At 42.3% G+C, this 27220-nt stretch overlaps 1 protein-coding gene across 1 annotated transcript in view; it reads right to left on the bottom strand.

The window, feature by feature from the left end:
* Positions 1 to 27220, bottom strand: part of PTPRM (protein tyrosine phosphatase receptor type M) — a 544564-nt gene that overhangs the window by 24871 nt on the left and 492473 nt on the right. Inside the window, exon 23 of the mRNA XM_066626178.1 lies at positions 14805 to 14902. Within this exon, the coding sequence (XP_066482275.1) occupies positions 14805 to 14902 (98 nt within the window). The remainder of the gene's footprint in view (positions 1 to 14804; positions 14903 to 27220) is intronic.

Below are 27220 nucleotides of genomic sequence, written 5' to 3'. Positions count from 1 at the left end.
GAATCCCCAGGATATGCAGTGTTAGGTCAGTAAAAGATAAGTGGGAGGCATGCAGAAGGTAATAATAACCCATTCTTTCTAACATGGAACTTTAGCTTGTTTCCAAAAGAAACATCAGTATGTGTGTAATTTACTTGCAACTTTTGGTTCATCTGGCTAACGTACTCTGGAAGACAAAACATCTGTGGTATTATTTATTAACTAGAAAATATCCATAAATGTGATGTACACAAAATGTGCATGCAGCAAGCGTTTCTAGGTCAACGGAGTCACCAGATGAAAAAGTTTGGGAACCACTGGTCTAAGGAGGAGACCAGGAGAGATGATTTTAAGTTTTAAGACAAACTTGTCAGTCTGTCCGAGAAGACTGGACCATTTTGGTGCTACTGCATCAATGGGGGAAGGCTAGGTTAGGATTGGACTGTGAGTAGCAATTACTTAGTCTAAACATGACTACATCATACTACCTCCTGACTCAGAGGCACTATGCCTTTGAATACCAGTTGCAGGGGAACACAATTGGTGTCAACTAGTGTCAACAGGTATCAAGTGGAAGACACCTGTTGCCTTCATGTCTTGCTTCTGGACTTTCCAGATGGCAACTGTTTGGTCCCTGTGGGAACTGGTTAATCTATGTATAGATCATTTTTGCTCCACTTCTCCATGTCCAAAGCTCTTACGATTGTTGCTTCATTCTTTCTCACAACAAATTTGTGAGGACGGTTCAGCTGAGAGACAATGACTTGCTCAATGCCATCCAGTGAGTTTTATCATCAAGTGAGGATTTAAACTTGGGTCTCCCAGTATATTAAACTGGGCCCACTTGTGCTTTTAAGTAAAACTGAAACATTATTTTTGCAAATGGGATTAAAGGTACGCCAAGGCCGATATTTATTTTATCTCATTTTGTTCCCATAACTAGATGTGTTTTATTATTTAAATTTTATGCAGAAGCTTGGCAGAACCAGATTTTGATTAGTAAATGTCAGTAAACAGTGATTTCGCTGTACTCACTCCAAGTGATGGAAGACAGCTTCATGTCAATATCAATTTACATTTACAGATAGTCTTGGTAAGAAAAACATGGTTTGAAAGCTGTGTAGTGGTCCACATTAATATGTATGGAGCACACTGTCTTTAATGCTGCTTAATGCACATATTTACAGCTATGTTAAGAATCAGATCTGGTTTTAGCCAAACTGGGGCAAGGAGATAAAAATGATACATAAATTGCAAATATGGTTTATGTTCTGATGCCCAATTCAAAGTTTCCTACAATTGGAGTAGTATCAATTTGACTAGGCTTAGGAATCTTAACTTTATGCAACTTTAGAAAATGAAGCTGAAAAGCATGCTTCACAATCAACATTAATATTATTCACTGCATCTTAAAAAGTCAAATTTTCAGAAGATGTTGCATGTAAGATGTTACAGTGAAATAGTTGTGCGGTGGCACATAAATCATATCAAATGTTCAAATGAGTGGTAGATGCACACTAATATTAAAATATCTGATAGCAGCAGAAATTTCATCTGGCATATGTGATGGAATGTGCTTTTAGGAAAACTTCTTGTGGCAGAGTAAGGTCCACGTGCACCAGTGGGAAGGCTCAAGTCTTCCCACTAGCACTGATGGGGTGACAGAAGCCCGCCAGAGCAGTTCAGTCCAGTGCAAGGACAGGGGATGGTGGGGCGGGGACTGAATGGGGCAGAAGGAGGATGTAATCAGGAAGACATGGGGTGGGGTGGGTGGATCAGGTCCAAGAGGGGGTGGGATTAGAGGTACTGGCACGTGCTGAACTCCAAGGACTTTCCCAGGCCTGATCCGCCTGCATGGATCAGTGATATTGCTGGTGTTGGTTTGAGTTGACCTATTGAGGCTGCTGGTGCTTACCCCAGGGCAAGAGGTACCCTGAGGAGACTTCAGCAGTCAAAAGTCCCTCACAGGAGGACACAGCAAAGCCTGCACCGGCACTGTTGCATTGCTACGTGGTGAACCATCATATACATTGAAGAAGTTAGCAGTCATGGCTAAATATAGCATTTCATAATTCTTTACAGCTGAAAGTAATACTAATATGTGAACAGGCAGCTAAATTGATCTTGTAGCTGCACAGAACATTACTTATAGGTTATCTATAGTAGACACAGATATAGTAGCTCCTACTGATAGCTCCTATTGATAGCTCCTATGAGGTCACTGGATGGATACTTTTACACAAGCTAATTTTAATCTAGAATCAAATTTGAACTTACCAACCATGATGAAACAGGCAGTTTTACATGGCTTTTTTCAGAGCCACAATTAAATAGCCAGCAGATATCTTAGGCTGCAATCCTAACCACACTTTCCTGAGAGTAAGCCCCACTGAACAAAATAGGACTTACTTCTGAGTAGACCTGGTTAGGATTGTGCCCTTAGTTACACATGCACGCATAGCTACTGTAGTGAAAAGGCTGGTTCGTCTGAGGGTTAAACCGCATCTCATGAGAAATTTGGAGTATAGGGGTGGCTTGAAAGGGCAGGTGTACCAGGATACATATTGGAGGCTCATGGCCTCTGAGGGGTCCCAGCTACCCCACCATCAGTGATCATGATGATTCTAGATTTCCTTAGCTCTGTGTGTGACTCATTCCAAAATCAACTCCTAGTCTGTCCAAGTCTCAAAGCAGTCAATGGAATTCTCCCAGAACCCGTATGGAGCTTCTGGGAACAATCCCTATTTGCCTCTAGTGAGGGGTGGGGTAGGGAACATACAAAGCACACACAAGGGTGCTCAGCCCCAAACATACAGTATCTGGTGCAGGCACTGGAACAATGTGATTAGTTGTTTCCCCTTGTTTATTTTAAGTGTAAATAACAACAGTGAGAGTGCATGGTTTGCTTCCACCACACTTCTGATCCAAATTGTGCTCCCACTGTGTGCTATTTTAATTACAAAACATACTCATCAGTCTACAATGGAAGCAGAAAAAGAGCCTGGGTGGGCGGGCAGGCATGACTGGGATTAGAACCATGACGAGGGCAAAGTGCTTATCCCGTATCCCTGCCATGGTTTCAAGGAGATTCACAATCCCCCCCCAGCACACTATTCAAAAAACAAAAAACACCAGGTCACATTATGCATTTCAAATAAAATGCTTTGGTCCTCAATAAGGAACATGAAGCTGCATATAATAATACTCTAGTGCTGTGGTTCTCACTTTTTAGCATTGGGGACCCATGTATCAAAATGTTTCACTTTACCAGCCGCTCAAGCCTCTGTGGCTATAATGGTGATGGGGCAGCAGTGCTCCCCCCAAGTAGAAGGTTGTTTAATCCTTGATGCACATAGCCTAATCTGACCTGTCATTTTCACAAACCACCAAAAACTGGGTCATGAGCCACCTGTGGGCCACAGACCCACAGTTTGAGAACCACTGCTCTAGTGGCTTTTTTTCTCTTTTTAAGTCTAACACTGATTTGCAAATGGGCAATGGGGAATTAAAGTTGTTGGATGCTTAAGCATCTTGTAAGGAAGAAAGGAAGAAATCATCTGCAATCACAATACTATCTACATGATTTTTTAAATCACAATTCTGTAAGTGTGCAGCACTAGCCCAGAAAAGCAGCAGAGTTCAGTGATACCTCTCATAACATGGGAGAGCCATTCTGGAAAGTCACGAACTGTGTGAAAAGGTGCTATAGAAGACATTGTTAAGGCAGGAAACTGGCACTGATTGGGCCCCACACATCCCAGAATGCACTGCTCCTACTGGTTAGAATAGCTGTCAATCACACTGGGACAAAGAGAAATCAATGCTAAGGGAAGAAGCATTATTGATACCTAAGAAAAACAGATTTAATGATTGCAGGTTACAAACCATTCCAGCTTGGAAGGCCCTCCTCAAGCTTAGGATAAGAATGTATACAATTCTGAGTGTAAAATAAAATGTTACTTCTATTATGAAATTAATCATGACAATTATTAATATTTCATATATTTTGGAGTGGAGTGCATGTGGTTTTTTCCCCTCCTGTTATTTTGTCAAAAAACTGGAATAAAAAGTCTTAAAGCATTTTTGCACATGTGAAATCTGTAATCAACCACAAGTACCACGGTGATAACTAAAACATGGAAATCTAATAAAAAGTGAGATTCTCAGAAGCTGGAGCAGCCCTTAAGGTACTATCACTGGTGGCTTCTAACTGCACACAACAGTTGAGGTCTGTGAATATCCCTGTAACTGGCACACTGTGATGTCTGGAACCTGGCCCCAAAAGACCCAAACAGAACATTCTGAGTTGTGCAACAAGAGGACCCAAATTATTTTTTATAGTTGTTTCCCTAAGATGTGACCAAGGAAAACAGATAGTTACAAGAAGTACAGCTCCATTCCGGAAGGAGACTCACAGGGCAATCCTATGCATGTCTACTCAGAAGGAAGCCCCACTTTGTTCAATAGGGCCTGTTCCCAGGAAAGTAATCATAGGATTACAGCCTCTGTGGAAGAGATGGCCCTCCAGACTGTAATATTCCTACTCTTACTTTGCGTTCTGTATGCAAAATGAAGGAGCCATTAACCAAAAGATATTTTCATGCTTACATTCATCTGAAAGGGTCCAATTGAGCATTACATCAGAATATGGTTACTTGTCACAAAATAACACTGCTTCAATTTGTGTTTCCTTCTGCTTCAGCAGTTTAAACATAAGTGAATTATAGTTAACTCCTAAGTTAGAATGTATGATCTGTGCACAACAGAGCAATGAAGGAAAGGGTTTGAGGTCATCTTGCACACTAATATGTAAATTCATGTCCTTTTTCAATATCTGAGGCAGAGAACTTCACCTGTTTGTACAAGACGTTTGTTAAAGCAGTTATTTGTACTTCTCAAACTGATACTTCTAAATTGGGTTAGGAAGGCTTAAGATACGAATCTCTATTGATTCTATGCATTTTCGAACAGCCACTGTCTCATGGAAACGAGAAGGTAAGAAAAATGGAAAAGCATTCAGACCTTTTCCTGGTGTTACAAAGGGCAATGTTCTGCATGTGTTTTATGTTGCCCTGCTCAGTGAGGCAAGCAAGGTTGATTTGGGGACATCTTTATTAAACGATTACAAGAGTCTGTCTAGCTTCCTGGAGAATAACAGCCAATTCTTCCCCCTAAGGACGCCTCTTCTGCTATGCATGATGGAATAAAGTCAACTTGTTATTTTGGATTGTATGTTTAGAAAGCAGAAATCTATTTTGACCAGTAAGACACATGATCCTATTTACTGATGTGGCAGATTAAAGATTATTTTGAATGGCTGAGTACTGTTATAAAGCATCTCTGCTCTTGCAATCTATTACGCATCTGCCTTCATTTCCACTAGGAAACTACAATTCCTTACACTTAAAAAAAAAGGTGGGGATAAGACAAGGATAAATGAATTTAAGAATAATGCAGATTCTTTCTATGTTATTATTTTCAGCATTGAGTTTACAATAGCTGAATATCAGTGCAAATATTTTATTATTAAACCATTGTCCCAGATTCATATAAAGAAGTGATACATGCGTGGGAAAAATTGTGCCTGCAGTCAGAGTGTTAGTATGCTTGCTGCAGGAGTTTACATTGCTGAGGAGATAAAGCATTATTTAACCTTAAAAGTAGCTTGCCTCTTTGACAGTGGAACTGCTGTAATATGCAAATTTCTAACTGCACACACAATTTGTCACATGCCTATTTTCTTTAACTGTTTTTTACTGCAACCAAAAACAGGTCCAGAACTTTTGAAGGTTGGTTACCCAATCCCCAATCCATTTATACTTGTGCTCAAAAACTACTGCACAAAACTGATAATATTGTGCAGACAATCCCTGAATCTGGTGTGCCCAGAAAGTAAATAAAAATATACCTTCCCATCACACTACAAGGCAGATAGGTAATATTTCTGGAATAGTCCTCCGCTGAAGAATGTGAAAAATCTTTAGATAGAATTGGTTATTAACATAGCTATACAAAGCTTTTTTCTCCCACACAATACTAAGACTAGAGGACATTCACAGAAACTGACTGGTGAGAGAGTTAGGAAAGAAAAAAGGACAACTTCTTCAAACAGAGCATAGTTAATTTGAGGAATTTCTTGCCTCAAGATGTGGTGGTGTCCATGAAGCTTAGATGGTTTTAAAGGGGGCTTGGACAAGCTCTTGGAGGCCAAGTCTATCAATGGCTACTGGTCAGAGTAGCTACATGCTACCTCCAGGTTCTGCAGAAAGTATACCTCTGAATAGTTGCGGGGGAGTAATAGTGAGGTACACCTTTTTCTCTTTCTTGTGGGCTTCCCAGAGACAGCTGGTGGAAAACAGAATGCTGGAAAAGGTGATTTTATGTTCTTATTTAAGAAGCGGGGTCAGTGATAATTTTGTATGTGGCTCACAGATCCGACTCATGTGGAGTGAGATAAGGCAAAGACAGAGAAGTTAAAAAGCAATCAAACAGTAGCGAGAGCGGTCTTCTAGTTGCTCAGACCAACAAGGAAGCCTGACATGGAGGCCTCCATATGGTCATGGCCTTCTCTGAACTACTGATGCTTGCTTCTTTGCCAGCATATGTGTCTGTTTGTCTGGGTACTGGCACAGAGATGATGATGATGATGATGATGATTAACAGTATTTATATACCGCTTTTCAACTAAAAGTTCACAAAGTGGTTTACAGAGAAAAATCAAATAACTAAATAGCTCCCTGTCCCAAAAGGGCTCACAATCTAAAAAGATGCAAAGGAATACCAGCAGACAGCCACTAGAACAGACAGTGCTGGGGTTAGGTGGGCCAGTCACTCTCCCCCTGCTAAAAAAGGAGCACCCACTTGAAAAAGTGCCTCTTACCCAATTAACAGGGGTTAGATGGGCAGCCCAATCCTGAGCTGACCGGTGCCTGGGGCTGCCATGGCTCCAAGATGGCTACCGTGGCACCCTGAGCACATTGGGCAGCCGCTGGTGTCTCCTCGGGAGAAGGGGACATTCATTCCCTTCCCCTGAGTAAGGGACATAGCCCCACAATGGGGATACTCGATTCTGCGGCAGCTCTTTAGTCGGCGCAAAATCATGACACAGGGCTTTGGATCCTGCGGAACTGAGCCCACTGGTCCCACCCCCTCCAGTCCTGCTCGCTCCCCCACCATGCCTTTCCCCGCCCTCTGCCTGCCCTGGAACGCTTCCTCCCTGCCTCCCCCCGCCCCATGTTTCCTCTTTGCCGCTGGTGCTTCGCACGGACAACTGGGTGGGCTAGCTCCAACACTGGGCCTGTGATAAGGCTTGCAAACATGCCTTATGGCACATTTGCAACAGGGTGCACTGGTGGTGAGCCAGTGCGTGAAGACCTGAATTGGGCTCTAAATTGCTATGTCACACCCCTCAAGCTGGTACTTCTCTTAACACCTACTGTGGAATCTTCCCCTAGTCATCCACATGTGACCACTTTGGAACCAATTCTGACTACTGACAAAATTCCACAACACTTTTCAGTGGGGAAGGAAAAGGTCTGTGAAAAACAGCTCTCTCTCTCTCTCTCTCTCATTACATCACTTTTCAAAGAATTTCTCATGGCAACTCCATAATGACTGCCCTAAATTACTATGAGGTACTGTATGCGGTTTTAGTATTCAGTCACATTCTAATGAGGTCTTCATAAATCTGGCTAAATATGTTTAGAAATCATTAGTGTAAATTACCAGAGAAAAAAAAATCTCCTGGGGGATTTCTGCAGATTTTTGTCATAGAAATTATGGCAGATGGATCAGTACAATAGCGCAAGCTTTTTGGGGGGGGGAGGTGTTTTTTTTTTTTTTATCTCACCACACAAACAGCGTAAATAAATGTGAGTGACTTGGTAACATGCTACTAGATAAAGAGCAAAACGTCCCTCAGGTAGGGTTCATTAAAGAAGAAAAACAATCAAAACACATTTTGCTGCCATTTAGATACCAGGTGCACAATATTCTGGAGATGCCAGGAAAAGCTGACAAGGGTCCTTTGCTGGAACTCAGGAGAGCTTAAAGGGATGCGGGGTTTTGACAAGCCTGCCTCAGATAATGACAGGTATTGGCAGATGTATCCAGGCCCTGCTAGAGGCGAATGGAAGGACTGAATCATCTGTAGCAGGTGCCTGCATGAGGGAAAGCCTCCCGGTGGTTCCTCTGCCTGCAATTAAAACCATCCTGATGCAGAGAGCTCCAGGGCAAAAGCTACATCCGAGCACAAATTTAATGACTATCCAGTCCGGGTAAACAAATACACATACGCCCCCTTCATGATTAATTCATGAAGGAGGCACACAAGCGATGTGGCAAACATGTTAAAGAGGTATTCTGCTCTCCTGAAGAGAGAGGGGGGAAAAGGAGCACTATCCCTGCCCACCATTATCCCACTTTTGGATTTAAAGTGGGCAGGTGGTCTCCAAACAAATCTGAAAGTCAAACAACAGAAGCAGCGGTGAGCAGTAACAGCAGCAAAAAAGGAAAGTACAAAACCTTCAAAGTAAAGAAAAGTTACAATGTTTGCTCTGTAGGAATCTGACTTATTGTCAAAATATGATGCTTAAAAAAAACAACCCGTGAAAACTCAAGGAGAAAGGTCCAGTTGAAATTATTTCAGCTACTAACCGAGGTCTGCTGCAGCCTGGCGTGCCTGGGCAGTGAAAGACAGGAAGCTTTGTCTGCACTGGAATTAACTGCTGGTGCCAGTTGCTTCACCACTGAGAATAAGGAACACACACTCTTGCTGATTGCCGTCCCAAGTGGGATCTACTGCAAAATCTTTGTGTCCCAGTCTGTCTATGAACAAAACAAGCACTTCTAAAAACTGCTCCCCTGTGTATACTTTCTTAGGGCAAAGTTCCACTGTACCTAGTGTGACTATGGCTACAATCCTAAATACAGTAACAAGGGAGTAAGCCTCACTGAATACAGTGAGATTTAGGGCGCAATTCTAACCAACTTTCCAGCACTGGCATAGCTGTGCCAGTGGGGCGTGTACTGCATCCTGCAGTTGGGGGGAAGTCATGGAGGCCTCCTCAAGGTAAGGAGATGTTTGTTCCCTTATCTCGGAGTTGCATTGTCCTTATGTCAGTGCTAACAAGTTGGTTAGGATTGCGGCCTTACTTGAGTAGGATTGCAGTATGAGTCATGTAAATATGCAAAGAAGCAGGTTTACAGATTGTTCTTACACTATGAAATAGAAAAATTGCCTTTTTACTTTTTGCAGGAACACTGAATTTTATTGGACACTTACAAAAAAGCAGTAGTGGAATAAGAGATGCACTGTGGTCCAGGTATTGTGCATTCTTCTAGAATCATGGTTAGAGAAGAAGCTCCAGGCTATACTTGCCTGGGTGATGGATACCATTAGTAAGAGCTACTGCATTATTAAGATTTATAGGTTTGGAATCAGGTTGCTCATTCTTCACTCTGGCTAAGCAACAGCTGCCATATTTTATATTAGTTTATGATACACAGCTTGGATCTACAACCAGAAGAAGAGGGTTCCATGTGCAAAATTCTTCTGCTCCTAGTAGAGAAAAACCAGAATTGATATACAAAGTTCTTTCAATGTGTTTGGGGTGTGGGTTGCTGATGAGAAGTTAAATCCTGTGTAGCAAAGTGGATCATCAAACTGTTGCACAACACACGTTTAGAGATTTTGTAGTGGCCTGTTCAGTCATGATACAGATGTATGGCAAAGAAATCAGAACTACTTTGCCATAGATGCAAAACTCACAACAAGGTAGGTGTGCCATTGTACCATGTGAAAAGAAGTGTGAGGTGTTCTTAGCAAAATATATTCTTATGGTGAATCTCGTTTTCCCCCTATTTTTTACCCATTTTCCTGTGTTTTTGGACACTTTTAACTCCCTGGAAGCTCCTGTACAATTCAACAGCCTAAAAGCTTATGTATGGGATATACTTTGCAAAGCAGCCTTTGTCCTTTGTTTGGCAAACACTATTCCAAGATGGCCATGTGCTAGATAGCAGGAATGGGAACTCAAGTCTGTATTTTTTTTGCTGACTTGTTTACACTCGAGTCATGCATGTGGAAGACTCTGAGAAACACTCAAATCAAAGGCCCCTGACTCTGCACTCGTTCCCTTACATGGAGACTCAAGCCTGTCTGTGTCTAGGTGTGCTTGCTTACTGTTTTCAGTGTGAAAGACCTCGTGGGACCATCATTCAGACTGTGCGTGCTGCAGGGAAGTTCCAGCCAAGAGGCAGGGAAGGGTTAATGTTCTCCTTTTGCATCGGGTGGGAAGGTGGGAGGCAGAAGCAAGCTCTTTTGCCCATCACAGATAGGAAGGAAAGAACTGATGATCACTGGAGGAAGGATGGGCATTCTGATATTTACTTTGGCTGAGGGAAGACAGGAGGAGGAGCCCAAGGGGGTTCTTGTCTTATGATTGGCTGGAGAAGCCCAGGGAAGCAATTTGTAGTGATCATGCTTGCCAACCACATGGCGGCTGTGAGCTCTATTGTTACTTGGCAGGAGAAAGCCCCATTGAATGACCAGCCTCAGTGGGACTACTTCTGGGTAGAGCTACCAAGGATCAGGTCGTCCTGGTAAGCCTTGCACCAGCTTCTCATGACTCTCCTCTCTCTTGCCTCTTCTGTCCCTGCTCCCATGCAGTCCGTCCCACCCCCTCCTGCCTTGTTTACAGATGGGACATGACATCAAGGGAGTATTAAAGGAAAACTCTGACACACACCCCTCAGCAGTAGCCCCATTGTTTTCCATGATGGGCATTTTAAAGAGGGCGACTCAACTCAAGTCCTTTAGAATCACAAAAGGGTGACTCAGTGACTCAGAAAGTGTCCCCATTACGACCTGTTTTCAAGTTGTGGGGGAGGGGTAGAGACTTGACTCGACTTCAGTTGTGCCGCGCTGGGTTTTCCCATCCCGGCTAGATATTCGGGGTTTCACTTCCTGTTTGGGATGGCTAGCCTCCTTCTGCGGTTGGTATGTGCTTAGTGATTGGGGTAGATGAGCCTGTCCATCCAGGTCAGGGGTGTCCAAACTTTTTGGCAGGAGGGCCACATCATCTCTCTGACACTGTCAGGGGCCGGGGAAAAAGAATTAATTTACATTTCAAATTTGAATAAATTTATATAAATGAATATATTAGAGATGGAACTTACATGAATGAATGAAGGTCTTGCATAAAGCAAGGCCAGCCTTTCCTTTGCTGCCACTGCTGCATCACAGATGTGAAACAGCAAGCAGTGGAGGGAGCTCTCATCCCACAGCTCACGCAAGAGGTCAAACAGTTGGCCATGTTGAGAGCAGTTGCATCAGGCCAGCATGGGTTCCAGCAAGTCTCCGGAGGGCCAGAGGCTCATTGGAGACTGGGGGCTTTCTGAGGGCCGGACTGGGAGTCCTCAAGGGCCGCAAGTCGCCCCAGGGCCAGGGTTTGGGCACCCCTGATCTAGGTCAAAGGGATTGGATGGAGTGACCAGGTAGGTTCCACTTCTCCAATTAGGTAACATGATTACATCATTACAGCCGAATTATAAATTGTCAGCCCTACAGGAAGTAGGGATGGTTCTGTACCAATCACCTATGAGACCCAGTCACTGGGAGTTCTGAGAGAAATGCCAACTTGCTCAACTGTGAGTGAAAGGACTGGGGAGTTCTTGTGCAATGTAAGTAGGTTAAGTTAGGGACTGTTTAGTTAGGATTGTGTTAAGGATTTTCTTGAGGCCCAAACCTATATGGTGCTCCTGCCACTGGAACTAATGTTCCAGCAGTGGTACATGCTTCATGCCATCGTAAACACCAATCTGCAAGCATATGTTGCTGCATAATTCTGGCTACCGCTATAGTAGATGGGGAGGATCCCTTGTGTGATGGTGGTGAGGAGTCTAACTGATGCTTATAAGTCAGCTGGATGAGTGAAAGGAGGTAGTGGATGGAGAAATGGGCAGATCGGGGGAGGGCTGAAGGTTTGTTGGAGGTTGGAAGGGGTGGCACCTGATGAGAGCGACTTGTGCCTGAAGCCTTTGGAGCCACCTGACAGGTCCTAGTGTCCCCACAGACTTGCAACAAATAAAGATCTGGCTGTTGGTTTGCCAATTCATCCCAACTGTTGCAAACTTCTCTGGTTTAATGGGGCCAAGGGTGCCATCAAGTATTATCTCAGCTCCATCTGCTGAGCATTAATAGTTATTGAATCCTTTTGGTGAAAATCCTTTTTAATGCTTTCCAAAGAAGCTCAGGCATTTCCATAGGCTTACTTGCACTTTTACTACTCACTTTGCTTTTCCCACTTCGTTTCATCCCTGTTGCTTAGACTTTTAATAAATTAATTCCATTCTGGCCCTTTTCTGCCTAGTTCATGCATATGGGTAATTCAGTGGATTGTCAAATCTATTTGCCCTGCAGGCAGTACTGTGGGTTTGATTTTTAATAAGAACCTCTGGGGTTTGGTGCTGCCCTGGGAGAGTTTTCTTTCCCCCAAGATGGCCTTCCTATGCTTGGTCAATGAGGCCTGGGATGGTGGCAAAGGATACAATCTGCTAGTGGTCTTCCCCATTCAAAGACTGATCCAGTAAAGGGAAAGATGGAAGCAGGAAGGGGTGCGTGCATGCTAGCCACTAGGAACTACTCCCCTTGGTCAGCTTGCTTTCTCCTGGGGTTCCCTTTCCCTGAAAATTCCATTTTGTGGAATATGGTTACCATTATCAATAGATGAAATAAACTGGGAAATTTCATAACCATAGAAAACTGTTGCTTTAGGTGGAATGTAAATGGTAAATTTAATTTATTGAATTGCTGGGTCTGAAATGACCTCACATCGACCTTTTCAGCCAGTTCAGTTGGATGTATCTGTATGTTTTTTCAACAGTACTTAATTACGCTCACAAATCGTACTGTGTTGTTGTCCAAATGTGGCCCTGTTGCCTGATTTGTGAGCAGGCTTAAGTACTTAGATGTCTAACCAGTAGGATTTAAACTCACAATAAACCATGGGCAAAACATCCCAATCTGAACGCAGAATGAAAATTGAATTTACAATAAAGGAGGCTGGAAATGACAACTTTACTCATATTACTAAGAAATTGATCACTCTATAGTCCACACATCTATTTTTCAGGGAAAATTATAAACTACTGTGTTGCCAAGAAATTAAAACCATGCATCATAACTGGTTTAGCTACCCCAAAGCATATCTACCATTTCCCACTCTTTCGGCAGCTAATAAACGCACTGTTCCTGGAGGTGTTGACAACGCAGTTGATGAAGTTTGAGACTTTTATAAGAAAACTGAACAGCTCACTCCCTAGGCCATTTTAAATATCTGAACTTGCATCGAGTGCTGCTAATACAGTAGCATACAGTCAATAAAAACAACTCTTGTTGCAAGTCAAAATAAAAAGTCAGCTCCTTTTAATACTTTTTGAAAAATAAGAATGCCTGTGAGTTAAGATATTTATTTCTTGGGGAACCCCAGAGGTTTGCAGTTTTTCACCATATCCAGAGAAACATAAGGCACAACTCCATTAAAACTATCTATGTAATATGCATAGCATAGGAGAAATAATGTCATGCAAATTAACTACTAGGCAGAAACATTTTTGGAGTTATAGTAGAACAAAAATTACTTTCTATTTCAAGTGGATTTGGGAGTTTTCCCCGTTGTTAAACAGTGAAATAGCAATCTTGCACTATGAAAATGACACAAAACTAACATAAGAAAATTGCTAATGAAATCCTCTCCCCGGAACAGAAGCAGACATTGGCAGCCCAATCTTATGCATGTCTACTCAAAATTAGTCCCATTAGAGTCAATGGGGCTTACTCCCAGGAAAGTGTGGATAGGATTGGGTTATGGGACAATTAAGAAAGGATATTAAATACTAATCTATCAATTTTGCTCATCAGTAAGCAGGTTGAGCTTGTAAGCTATAAACTTTTCATTGAAATTACCAGAGATGTTTGTTGAATTGGACTTGTGAGCAAACATTATAGAGGTATCTTGGCCATAGGGAAGCTCATTGTTGGATCATATAGTGCCATATTAATCAGCCATGAAAATGGTTTTAATTCTGCTTCCAGGTAATTGTGGTAAAGCAATGCCTCAGCAGGGCTGAAGGGTTATACTGCAGAAGCAACTTTAAAACGGAAACCATCAAAGAAATCTCCTTTAGGACAGATTTCACCTTGGCCTCCCAAACTGCTAAGGATCAAAATAGCAAAAAGATTCAATAGTTTGCACAACCAGAATACCTTCAAATGATTATTTTGGAGCACAGTACAGTAGGTCCTCCTTATTCATGGGTTTGGAACTAAACCTGAACCCGCGTCTGGAAGGCCAACAGAGGATCTCCTTACGTGACCAGAAATGCCTATTAGAGGCCACTGGGAGGCCTTCTGAGGAGCAAGGAGGCATCCCTGAGCCTCAGAACACCCCTGGGCACAACCAGCAAGCACTTCCAGTCATGTCTGGAGGTCCTCTTTGAGCCTCCCACTCAGTATCCACAAGTTCAGCGTCAGTGGGGGGTCCAGGAACAGATCCCCCAAGGATACTGATGGCCAATCTGTAGTAGCTTCAAAAGCACAGGGGATTTGTTCCTCAATAGATGAGCACTGTCTCAAACAGTACTAGAGGAGATAAGGCAGGAAACTACACTGATTGGCTGGAGTACTCTGCTCTCATTGGTTGCAGTAGCTGGCAATCCACCAAGGACAAAGAACACTGCACTGAATCAGCACTAAAGAACGATGTAGTATTGGAGTTATAATTGTATATAAAAATGATTCTATGAAAAACTCAAAATGTTCTTACCCTTCCAACTTCCACAAGATTTGTCACCATGATTATGCTTGCTGTATTTTCATGCCAGACCATTCTCCAGAAGTCATATATAGTCTCTTGCATTGGTCCTGAAATAACAAATCCATCAAAAGTTTTACTATTCGCATGTTCCAGGATTGGAAAGACTATACCTTGATAAAGTTGAGACACTCTCTAAAAACAACAAGTTGCCAAATGCTTGATGCAGGTTTCAGTGTTTTTTCTAGTCATCCAGTTTATTTGCATTTGTGTTTTTTATTTCTTAAAATGAAAGAAAGTTAACTACTGAACATTCGGAGTTATTTCCTCAATAATCAGGGCTGAGATTATAAAAAAAGGATTCTCTATAGAAATGTGTCTTTGATATGAGAAAATGTTCAAAGGACTATATGGTATATCGGTCTGCTTCAATTTATAATATTTCTTTTCGTTTGCACTATTGATCTAATTAGTCTAATTCTTAAATTGTTCTTTCTAAAAGGAGATTTTTTATTGTGACAGCAGTGGAGAAAACGGTTTAAATGCCAGGCCTGCCAATTATCATTGCTACAGTTCTTTATGAGATAAATGAGCCTGAAAACTCCCATCTGACTGTGGCCCAAAATATTCCTGCACCTGTTTTAGTTTTGTGGATTATGTTTCAGGGCCAGGTCACAGCAGCTTAATTTACACACAGGATACATGGAAACTGGAGTTACACTATCATGTCCAACAAATACATGTGTCTTTTTTGCATTATATACAAATCACAGGAACTTACTACCAGTGAGATATTCTCTCAACATATATTGTACACTAAAAGAGAAATGTGCATTGGTCACTTAAGGTCCAATCCTATCCAAATATCCAGAGCCAATGCAGCCCCAATGTAAGAAAACAAGTGTTCTGTTACCTTGAGGAGGCCTCTGTGACTGTCCCCTCACTGCAGGATGAACTGCATGCCCTGTTGGCATCAGTACTGGAAAGTTGTAAAGGATTGGGACCTTAGTCACATACGATAGTGCACATGTACTCTCTACACGGATACAACTTAGGGCAACTTCAATTTTTTTGTCTTAGGTTGTTGAACTTACACTCTCCAGATATAACACGGAATTCCCATCAGTTTACTGTCACCCCATATTATTGTCAGAAGTCCTTTTAAGAAGACTTGCTGGGTAGCTGATGTATATTCTATAAAGTGACTGTCAGGCCATATTGCTAACCACAAAAGCACCCATGACCAAATCATGCCTATGATTAGGGTTTTGTCCTGGGGGAATGAATATCTTCTTAAGGAATTCTTTCAATGGGTGAACTTCTTTGCCTACTTGCAGTGGCATCGCTAGGGAGGTGCAGGGGGGTGCAGGCTGCACAGGCTGATGTGCATAGGAGGTGACATGCACGGGGATGATGCGCTAAAATCACGGTCGTTAGGAATAATAACATCATGTTATATACCATTTGATGTGGAATTTACAGCAGAATGCAATGAAAAAAACAGAGTGAAATATCTCCATTCTATCAAAATGGCCAAAAAACCCAGAAAACAAAAATGCAACTCTTTTCTAACAAAAAAAGTACATTTCCTTAATTCAAAATGGACCAATGAGACTGATTGTTCAAAGAGCCAGTGAGATGTTATTATGACACAGCATGGAATCAATAAGGTGTTAGTAGGGTGATACCCTGGGGGGTTGGGGTGACACCACCAGTGACCAAAACTGCTAAAATCATGGTTTGTAAGAATAATATTTATTTTTCACATTTTTATACTGCCCTTCCTCCAAAGAGCTCAGGGCACTGTACACAGCTGCTCCCCTCCTTTTTTCCTTACCACAACCCTGTGAGGTAGGTGAGGCTGAGAGAAAGTGACTGGCAAGTCACCCAGGAAGCTTCATGGTTGAGGGGGGATTTGAACCTGGGTCTTCCAGGTCTGAGTCCACCTCCCAAACCACTGAACCACCATCCTGTTATATACCATTTGATGTGTAATTTACAACAGAGTGCAATGAAGCAATCTGCTTTGAAATGTTTCTATTCTACCAAGAAGTATGGCCAAAAAACCAGTGGGGGGATGGAGCGATGGTACATCACCATGCCCACCACCCAGGTTGTTGCCCCGCCCACTGCATGGGAGGAGATCCATCATGGGGGTGATGTGCTGGCATCCCACAGCAGGTGACAAAAACCCCACTGCCTACTTGCGGCTAAATTTCTCTGCGAGTGTGTTCTGCTTAGGGGACAAAATATCACTTTGTTTTCCCCCTTAACTATTTTAAACTTTAATGTGTGTGCAGGACCTGAGTGCACAGCAAACATTATTTTGTCTTAAAAATAATGACCCCAGTTTTTTGCTCATGTATATAAAATCAAAGAAAAAAGTATCTATAGTGCAAAAAGGACAAATAACGACAACACAGAAAGTATAAGAAATGCTAACAAAGATTGTGGCAAATTCATTATTCACAATTACATTTCCAAAAGCTTTCTGCAGTGTGCATTTCACGAACAGAGTAAATCAATGGAAATGCTAAAAGGAGTGCTATTGGGTATCTATGAAAGAATATGACTGGCCTAAGGTCACACAATGTGCATATAGTTCTACTATAACTCTGGCACTTTCCAGAGCCACCTGCGCATCTGGCACCTGTGGAGTGTAAACGTCCTGGGGGGGGGGTGTTAAAAATTTTTGTGCCCCCAGGTATGAAATCCCTTAGCTATGCCACTGGGAGTGACACCAGGAGATCATCTCCAGCTCTGATTTTGACCCATAGAAGAAAAGAATTTGGGGGTTTTAAAATTTCACCTCTGTTTGAGACAGGCTATTATGAGCCCAACTTGGGAAAACTTCACTGGAAAACCCTAATTTTATAATAATCTAATCTGAAGGTCAAGATAAGAGCAGCAGGCCTCTTATTTTCCAGTAGAAGTCAGCTGAGGTCAGTAAAAGGCAACTCTGAGCCACAGCCAGGATGGAATCCAGGGACAAAGCTGGGGGCACCATTCCCCCAGGATGAACCAATTGATTTAGGTCACACAAAGGGGTGGCCCACCCATGGCCTCAAATGACATGAGGTCGGTCTGTGGAACTCCTTGCTACAGGATGTGGTACTGGCGTCTAGCCTAGACGCCTTTAAAAGGGGATTGGACAAGTTTCTGGAGGAAAAATCCATTATGGGGTACAAGCCATGATGTGTATGCGCAACCTCCTGATTTTAGAAATGGGTTAAGTCAGAATGCCAGATGCAAGGGAGGGCACCAGCATGAGGTCTCTTGTTATCTGGTGTGCTCCCTGGGGCATTTGGTGGGCCGCTGTGAGATACAGGAAGCTGGACTAGATGGGCCTATGGCCTGATCCAGTGGGCCTGTTCTTATGAGGCAGCTTGCAGCAGGGTAGGTCGTGGGAAGAACGGTGCATATGAAATGCCCTTCCCCCAGTGTCTGCTGCTGCCCCCCTCCAGCTCACTGCAGGCACAAGCTGTGTTTATCTGTTTCCCATTCATTCATCAGAAAATGAATCCTCCTTCTCCTCAACATGCTCCTTACACAGTTTTCACAAACCTGGAAGTGTGGCACTTCCAGTTTTATTTACAGGACCATGCACACAAAGGAGCTCCTTAGTTCATGCAGTCCCTTCAAATAAAACTACAAGAGCCACACTTCTGGGTTTGTGAAAACTGCACAAGGAACACAGTAAGGGACTCCTGCCCTACGCGCTGCAGCAGAGGTGGCATCAGCACTGGCTGGCAGCATCTGATGTCATGCCATCCCTGATCTCACATTGTCCTTTCCAGGTGCCCTTCTTTGACACCTTGCTATTGTATTTTTCTTTTGACCAGGCCATTTCACCTTCTCAGACAAAAAGACTCTGAGAAGCAGAAAAAATTAGAAGATATAAAATGCGATCTATTACTAAAATCCCACCATCCACAGAGAGTCATTTACTGATCTTCTTCACAACACTAAGCAATTAGTCACTTATTCATGAGAATGCTATTAGTCTATTCATTTGGGGACAAATGGATAAATTTATCAGGCTGCTTTTACTAACAAATGAGGTGCCTTGCTTGAAACATTACAATACCTTTTACATTTTAAAATTAGGGTTGCCTACAGCTGATAAGAAGCTTCGTCTGTAATCACTCTTAAAATAAGAATGTTTCTGTAAAACAATAAATGCAAACAACATCTCACATCACTAATTGCATCCTAAAGCTTGATGTGCCCTCTTATCTCAGGAGCAATACATTAAAGAATATTATCGAAACTGAGACATTCCTATATACATATATATCTCTGCCAGTAATTGTTAAAACTTATTTTTTTATTGACATTTGAAAGCATGTAGAGCTTTAGCCTATTTCTTGCCTCTCCTGTCACATTTTGTCTAAATGTCCTAATTAAAATTAGGTAATTATTCTTTGGAAGATCATTGTTACTTGCAGGACAGCTTAGGGCTGGTTATTATCTGGAGTTATTACTCATTCAGAGAAGCAACCCAAACAAAAGATCCACTTCAGCTGTTCCAGCAAAAGTAGTAGTTTGTTGCAGCCACCCACAGTGGCCAATGCAGCCATCCAAGCTGGTCACTTCTGCCATTCTTCTTGCCTAATCATACCAAAGTAGGCACAGGACAAAAGCCCTGAAGATGTTGCACAGCATAACATGTCATGTCTCCTCCCAGCCAAACCCATTATTTTGCCTCCATCCAAACTGTTTAGCTGTTAATTCCTAACTAAATATTTTGTAGGAATTTGCAATTTTTGGCCACTATCCAGTGCAAAATTATGTACGCTGAAGTCCTTTTGAAACGTAGCTCAAAGCACAGGACTGTGTGCAGGATTGTGCCATTAATCTTTAATGAATAGTATCTTCCCTGTAGATTTATGTATTTTGGATACATAAGTGACAGATCATGCCAGAAAATAGATCCGATCCATTAGCATGGGAAAAGAACATAAAAGATGAACAATAATTTTGTAAAACTAAGAATCCCAATGGCTGTGGAAGGAACTGGATCGACTTCCAGGATAATTCATCATCTACCCCCCTCCCACACCCAATCACTTTCTTTAGCCATGCAATGTTAGGTTTATATTATTTTCTTCTAGGAATGAGTGATTAGAGGGATGCTTTCACCATTGGAACGTCAGCTGTATTCTCTTCTATTCTACCTGCTGTAGTATGACAACAGTAATTAAAATCACCCAAGGGGTGGGGAATTTAACAGAGTGTTGTTATCTATTTATGTTAACTGTTTTTCTGTACAACAAAAAGCCACCAAAATTGCTTGGGACTGAGGACATTCATGGAAGAAAAGGCTAGCTGCATGGCTGCGGAAATAATTCTCTTCCATCCTATTTTTCTTTTTTACTTGACATTTTTCAAATTATTTTCTGACGTTTGAATAAATTATTCCCCTGTCACTTGTCTCCACACAGAATTGAAAACCATTAAAGGGCAGAGAGGGGTACATAATTTATTGTCATCAAGAGCTGAACAATTTGGTTCTAGAGATTCAGGGTAGGAAGAAAGATACATTATAATATACCAAAAGAGCCAGGTTTACAGAAGTTTACAGAGTATGGGACCGGCAAGAATTCCTTCTGTGTCGCCTTGATTAATTTCAGCAGGGTACTTGCCAGGAGTCCATGGAAGTCTCACTAAGTTAAACAGAACCTGCCTTGCATCCGGACTTGGTGTATTGCCCATTATGAGCAAGAAGCTTATTTCCTGGCTCCTCATGGGAAAATAAAATACTGTGTTTATGTGCTATGAATCCAGTGACACAATCAACTAGCAATACAATACAATGGCTGGTATAAGCACTCTCTACTGTGGGAAAATTATTAATTCGTTCATGTTTTGGTACATCTAAAAAACAAGGACAAGGGGTAAACAACAACAACAAACAAATGTAGACATAAATGCAGAAATTTCCCAATCCTTGAAATTATTAGCTGGATTGAGTGTCTCTCTCATCTGCTGTACTTTGTAGTAATTAGAGCTGTCAGCCTAACCCACTTTTAGACAATCTACTGCAGTGCATTTAACTCTAATTGCTCTAATAACCAATTAAAATAAATATTATAATACCTCAGAAGTCAAGATTTAATATTTTACAATGATAATAATTTATTTCAACTAATTAATACAATTGTCCCTCTCACTCTGATTCTGCCATGTGCTTATTTCTCTATGTAGTTCTTGCAGAGAATATAATACCATGAGGTTCGACATGGCCTAATACCTCATAGTTAAGCTTTATTAATTCCAGCTCAGTAGCTTTAAAACTAACAGGTTATTTTGCTTTCTTAACTATTCTGGGGAAACCAGAATAGTTCCAGAGGGATAACTGTGTTAACGTTCCACAGCAAAAAAAAAATAAAAATAAAAAATCCAGTCTTGTGGTACCCCAGAGTCTAACACATTTATTGTAGCAGAAGTTTTTGTGGACTTACAGCCCAATCCTGAGCTGCTTAGTGCCCAAGGCTGCAGTTGCGCCAAAATGGCTGCCAGTGCATCCTATGGCTGTTCAGGCAGCTGTGGGTGACTCCTGACACCTCCTTGGGGAAAGGGGCCTCCTCGGGGGAAGGCGGTTTTGGATCCAGTGGAGTTGAGCTAGAGACCATCACTGCATCTTGTGGCAACAAATTCTATGAACTCAATATATGTGGTGTACAAAGTCCCTCCTTTTGCCCATCAATCTCCCACCAATTAGTTTCACTGAATGACCCCTAATTCCAGGACTGTTACAGTCTATGTGTGTCTATTCAGAAGTCCCACTATAATCAATGGGGCTTATTCTCAGATAAGTGTGCATGGGATAGCAGCAAAGTTTAAAGTCTTCATCTATGTTCGGAGGGAGGAGGCTGCCCAGATGGATCTAATAAAAAATGACCAAAATGTGGAGGAGCTCTACTACATATTGGAATAGCTCAAGAACATGGCTTCCCAGAGGACCCTGGCACATACAGGAGCAAAGCCAAGGAGTTGAAGAGGAACTACAGACTGGTGAAGGATGCATCATCTCAGCAAAGATCCTAGGACATAAGGGTATTGGCTGGGCTGTTGAGTGCCTTCATGGAGAGATAGACCGTGGTGACAGAGGCCTACCTGTCAAGAGGACATAAGCCTGCACAAGCTGGGGGGGGAGGGAGAAGAAGTAGGAGGTTGTGCCACTGAGGGGCCATACAACCAGCACTGTGAACAACAACCACTTCTGTGAACCAGCACTTCTGTGTGCATTTGAAAATAGCTGTTGTGATAATTATCTGCTGGAACATAGCACTTGGTTTGTGTGGAACTGTAATTACCTGTTCTTGCATTGGAATGTGGTAAACATACTGTTTAACAAGCATGCTAAGGCTTTCACGGCTGGAATCCATATTGAACTATAAAGAGTTTTTTGGGTTGGGTGTCATGGTCTAGTTTCAGTTTTAATTCTTAGGGCACAATCCTAACCCTTATGTCAGTGCTTTCCAGCACTTTCATAAGGGCAATGCAGCTCTGAGGTAAGGGAATAAACATTCCCTTACTTTGAGGAGGTCTCCATAAGTGACACCCAACTGCAGGATGCAGCACACGACCCATTGGCACCGCTATGCCAGTGCTGGAAAGCACTGACATAAGGGGTTAGGATTGCGCCCTTTGTTATTTTAGCTTCACGTGTGTTTTTGGTTTTTAGTTTTTTAGAGTTTTTTGCTTGGTTTTAGTTTTTAGTTTTAGCTTTTTAGATTGAGTTTTAGTTGCTATTTTTAGTTTTCAGTTTTTAACAGTTTTAGTGTGGTGATAGTGAGCCCCCCCCCCCCGCCTTTAGGATTTAATGAGGTTTAGGCTCATTAGGTAAAAAAGCTAGACCACGGCACACAGCCCGAAAAACTGTTTATAGTTCGATACTGTTTAACATTTATCCTGGAATGTTTACAAACAGGTAACATGGCAATGAACTGTTTTATAACAGCCTGCCCCCTCAAATCTTGTCTATCTGAGCCACTGATTAATCCAGGCACTCATTGTTCCTTTAGCTGAAAAGCATGCCCCTGATCTTTTGGGGTGCAACTGCATGAATCTGGCAGCATTGTGCAACCCACCTGACAACACACTGGTTCCCTTCCTTCTTCTAGTTAGGTTGACCCATAATTATTGGATGGTAGTTACATAACTAGTAGGACTGGGGAGAACCCCATGTTCTGGGCCAAGGAACAGTATGTGGAGAAAGAACTACCCAATTAGTTATTTGTCAGGCTACTGGGTAGAATATCACCCGTCTGGGAATAAACCTTTCATCCAATAATGTGTTTTTCAGAGCAATCCTATCTTGCGCTGGAACAGGCAGGCCAGGAGGCCTGTGCTGTATCCAGCACAAGATTGCGGCCGGAAGTAGCTCAGCCAGAGGCAAGGGGAAACTCTTCCCCTTACCCTTGGGTAAGGAACCAGGGCCCCAATGAGTCTCCTTGGACCAAAGTTCAAAGCTATATATAACATAACAAAACATAACAAAACATAATAAAACAATAAAAAATAGCTAAAAGTAACATATATAATGGTTAGTACTTGGATGGGAGACTGCCTTGGAATACCAGGTGCTGTAGGCTTATACCATAGTCTTTTGAGACTGAAGGTTGCCAACCATAAATAAATACAATATAATAAAAACGATTAACAATGATACTAGGAGTGGATACAAGGAATGGGGAATGTGCACCCCCCCCCCACTTTCTTCCCTTTGTCCATGTTCCCCAACTTTACTCACTGAAAATGGCCTTGGTCTGGCAGAAGTCACCCGAACTTACAAGCATGTGGTAAAAACATAGGGGATGCTTAACCACCTGTCTTTTGGAGATTATGAATTGTACTGATTGATTGCAGTGCATTAAACCAGATGGCTTTCCTCCCTGGTTCTGACCAGGGCTGGCTGCCCTTGATGATCACAACCAATTGGCAGCTACTTCCAAACAATTCATAGGTGATTCCCCCTGCTTGTTAGTGAGAGCCAACATTTCTGTATAGGGATTTCCAGCTTGGGCAAACACGGCTTTCTTAGTTAAAGAATGGAATGAAACAATGGGAAAAAACTTCCCTGTGACAGACAGAGTAGGGAATCACATGATCTGCCAGAACTAGGAAGTTTCTGCCCTCAGACAAGCAAGTCCTCAGGAGGAAACTTCCTTAACTTTCTCCCCTTTTGGCAAGCAGGCGATGCTGGGATAACTGCAGACACAGTAAGTCTGCCAAAGGATGATTGGCTGCACAGAAGGAGGGGCTATCACAACTTTTGCTATGAAGAAACCTCTGAATTGCAGCAAATATATGTCTGCAAATCCCACCTGAGGCGACTCTCACAGATGTCACTCATGGATGTCTTTTGCCATGGAACAACTGAATGTCTGGTGCAGGCCTATGTCTTTACTTCAGCACATGTGGGCATTGTAAAAAGTTGCATAAATAACAAAAAAGTTATATAACTCACAAAAGTTACGTAGTAAAAAGCTCATAGTGTCTAGAGGTACACTGTATGTACTTCACCACAGCTGTCAAAATACAACACTGAATTCCCACTGAAAAGGAAGTATACTAGCAACAGAATTCAAAATATCAAGTCAAATTCATATATAAAATTGTGAAGTCAGGGAACACAAAAATAGTTGGCACTCTACCCAAAATAACAGAATCTGAGCAACTGAATTAAAAGTTCAGGAATGCTGTTCTTCTTAATGTAACTTTACGAAGCACCAGAACTATTACTGGACTAATCTCAAAGGAGAGTTTCTACAGCATGTGGCTCAATTTATATGCAAAATTACAGGATTACTAATTTTCTGCCAGCCCAGTGATCTGAGTGGCTAATTATCCACACACCCTGTGTATACATTATTTTAATCAAGCTGGATTTCTACAGAGCTTTGGGATTTTAAAATATTCAGAGTAGAAACTGGTTGAGTTATCTAAAAATTTTTTTAAAAAAGCTGTTACATAAAATAAAGAAGTTTACAAAAGATGCTTCATAGAAAAGCCTTCCTGAAAAGACTGTTTTCCACTGAGTGAAACTCCTCCTGTTTCTGGAAAGAGGTTTCGCATGGAATCTGTGCATCTCTGTTTGGTTTGAGTTACTTTCTTATGCCTTTTCCCACCTTTCTGGAATGGGACTTGGACTCCACAGGCCTTTCCTATATGTTCTGTCTTGCAACATGTGATGCTCCGAGATCTCCTCGAATGGCAGAAGAAGTGCAGGAAACCACCCAAACGCCCCTATGTCCTCCTCTCATGTTAACCTTTACCAAGTTTTGTCCTAATATTCAAGATTAGGACAAAACTAAGTCAAGGTCAACATTTGAGTCATGGTTCTTAAAGATAAGCAACTATTGCAAGGTAAAGCTAAAGTAACTGGCAGAATATATAGCTGATAAAGTAAAGTTACTTCAAAAGATTCTGCAGGTTTGAGATATGACACACATTATAGGAAAAATGTAAAATTATAGAAAGAAAAAAAGTGCTTAGCTAAGAATTCATCTCATTCTTAAAAGCTTTGAGCCATTAAGAGCCCAATCCCAGTGTTCCGCCCCACGGCGGATGCAGGGAGTGCCAAAATGACTACTGCTCCTTCTTGCAGTGAGAGGACAGTCCAGGAAACCTCCTCTGGGAAAGGGAACAATCACTCTCTTACCCACGGGTAAGCCTTCGCAGCATGGGGTATGTGTGGGTGTGTGTCTACTCAGACCTGCACAAACTAAATAGTATATGCCATGGGATTGGGTCTGGGAAGAGGGTTAGGATTTGGTGGCTGCTACTGCCACTGAACCTGCCCCCTTCCCGGATCTGATCCGTCCCCTCATGAACCCAATCTGCCCACCTGCCGCCCTGTCACCACCTCCCACTCTGTCACCATCTCATTCTGCCACCCCTTCTGATCCCCCCACCACTGTACCTGAATTGGTGGGTGGCTTCCGATCCGCTGGCACTGGCAGAAGGCTCTGGCTTCCTACTAGCACCCCTGGCAGTACACTGAGTATCAGGCTGCTGGATATGTTACACATGTCAAATTTAGATATTTGTGTATGTACACACAAATGAAAAGATAAAATTTAACCAGATTAAAACTGTCAAAATACGAGTCTCTAAGCAAAAAGAACTAGACAAGCAAATCTTGTCTAGTTATCAAATATCTCTTTAAATTACTCCATTCAGGATTTGACACCCAACATTTCAATACCATGTAAAAATTGAACAGTATAAAATTTTTTTTCTAATTTTGCCATGTATCATGTTGTATTCAGCCATTCTGTCAACAAAAGAATACTGATTGTGCACCTTGCTGAACCAGCAAATGATTATTAAACAAAATTTCATCAATTTTATCTATAACTTTCAATTTCATTCATAAATATTCTAAGAGCCAGGGATGGGCAAGTCCAGGGTGGCCTGACTCAGGTCAAGTCACGAGTCTCCACCCCTGTGACTCGAGTCAAAAATGAGTCCTCACGAGCAGACTTTCCAAGTTGCCTAGAGCGTTTTTGTGACGAAAAGACTTGAGTCACAAAACTTTAGAACATAAAGTTTTCCCTTTAGAACATAAGTCTTTCCCTTTAGAACATAAGAGCAGCCCTGCTGGATCAGGCCATAGGCCCATCTAGTTCAGTCTCCTGTATCTCACAGCGGCCCACCAAATACCTCAGGGAGCACACAAGACAACAAGAGGCCTGCATCCTGGTGCCCTCTCTTGCATCTGGCATGGGCATCTTTAAAAAGCCAGCCAGGGCTCTGCAGAAAAAAAGGGGGCTGCTGCTGCTGCTGTGTGTGTGTGTGTGTCAAAGTTCTTTAAACACTCTCCTGCTGTTCCCATCCCATCTATAAACAAGATGGGAGGGGGTGGAACAGACTGTGTGATAATGGGGACAGAAGTAGCAAGAGGGAAGAAGGTCATGTGCAGCAGCTGGGAGGATTACCAGTGTCAGTAGGCTTGCAACTCTACTCAGAAGTAGTTCCATTTGCGTTGGTCATTCAATGAGGCTTCCTACTCCCTAGTAACAATGGAGCAGTGAGGAGCCATGCAGTTGGAAAGCATGATTGCTATGAACCACCCCTCCCTCCCTGGGCTTCCCCAGCCAATCCTAAGACAAGAATACCCTTGGGCTCCTCCTTTTGCCCTACCTCATCCAAAGAAAAAAAGCAGACCACCCATCCTTCATCCAATGATCATCAGTTCCTTCAGAGATGGACAGAAGAGCCTGCTTCCACCTCCCCCTTCCTGCTTGATGCAAAGGCAAAACATTAACTCTTCCCTTCCTCCTGGATGGAACTTCCCTGAGACTCACCTGGTCTGAATGATGGCCCCACAAGGTCTTTCACACCACTAAAAAGGTAAGTAAACACAGACAGACTCGAGTCTGCATGCATGGGAGCTGAGTCAGTGGCCTCAGACTCGA

This window comes from Tiliqua scincoides, chromosome 4 (genome assembly GCF_035046505.1).
Source record: "Tiliqua scincoides isolate rTilSci1 chromosome 4, rTilSci1.hap2, whole genome shotgun sequence".
Taxonomy (NCBI): domain Eukaryota; kingdom Metazoa; phylum Chordata; class Lepidosauria; order Squamata; family Scincidae; genus Tiliqua; species Tiliqua scincoides.
Note: the sequence above shows the minus strand (reverse complement) of the source record. Positions and strands in the feature narration are given on the sequence as shown.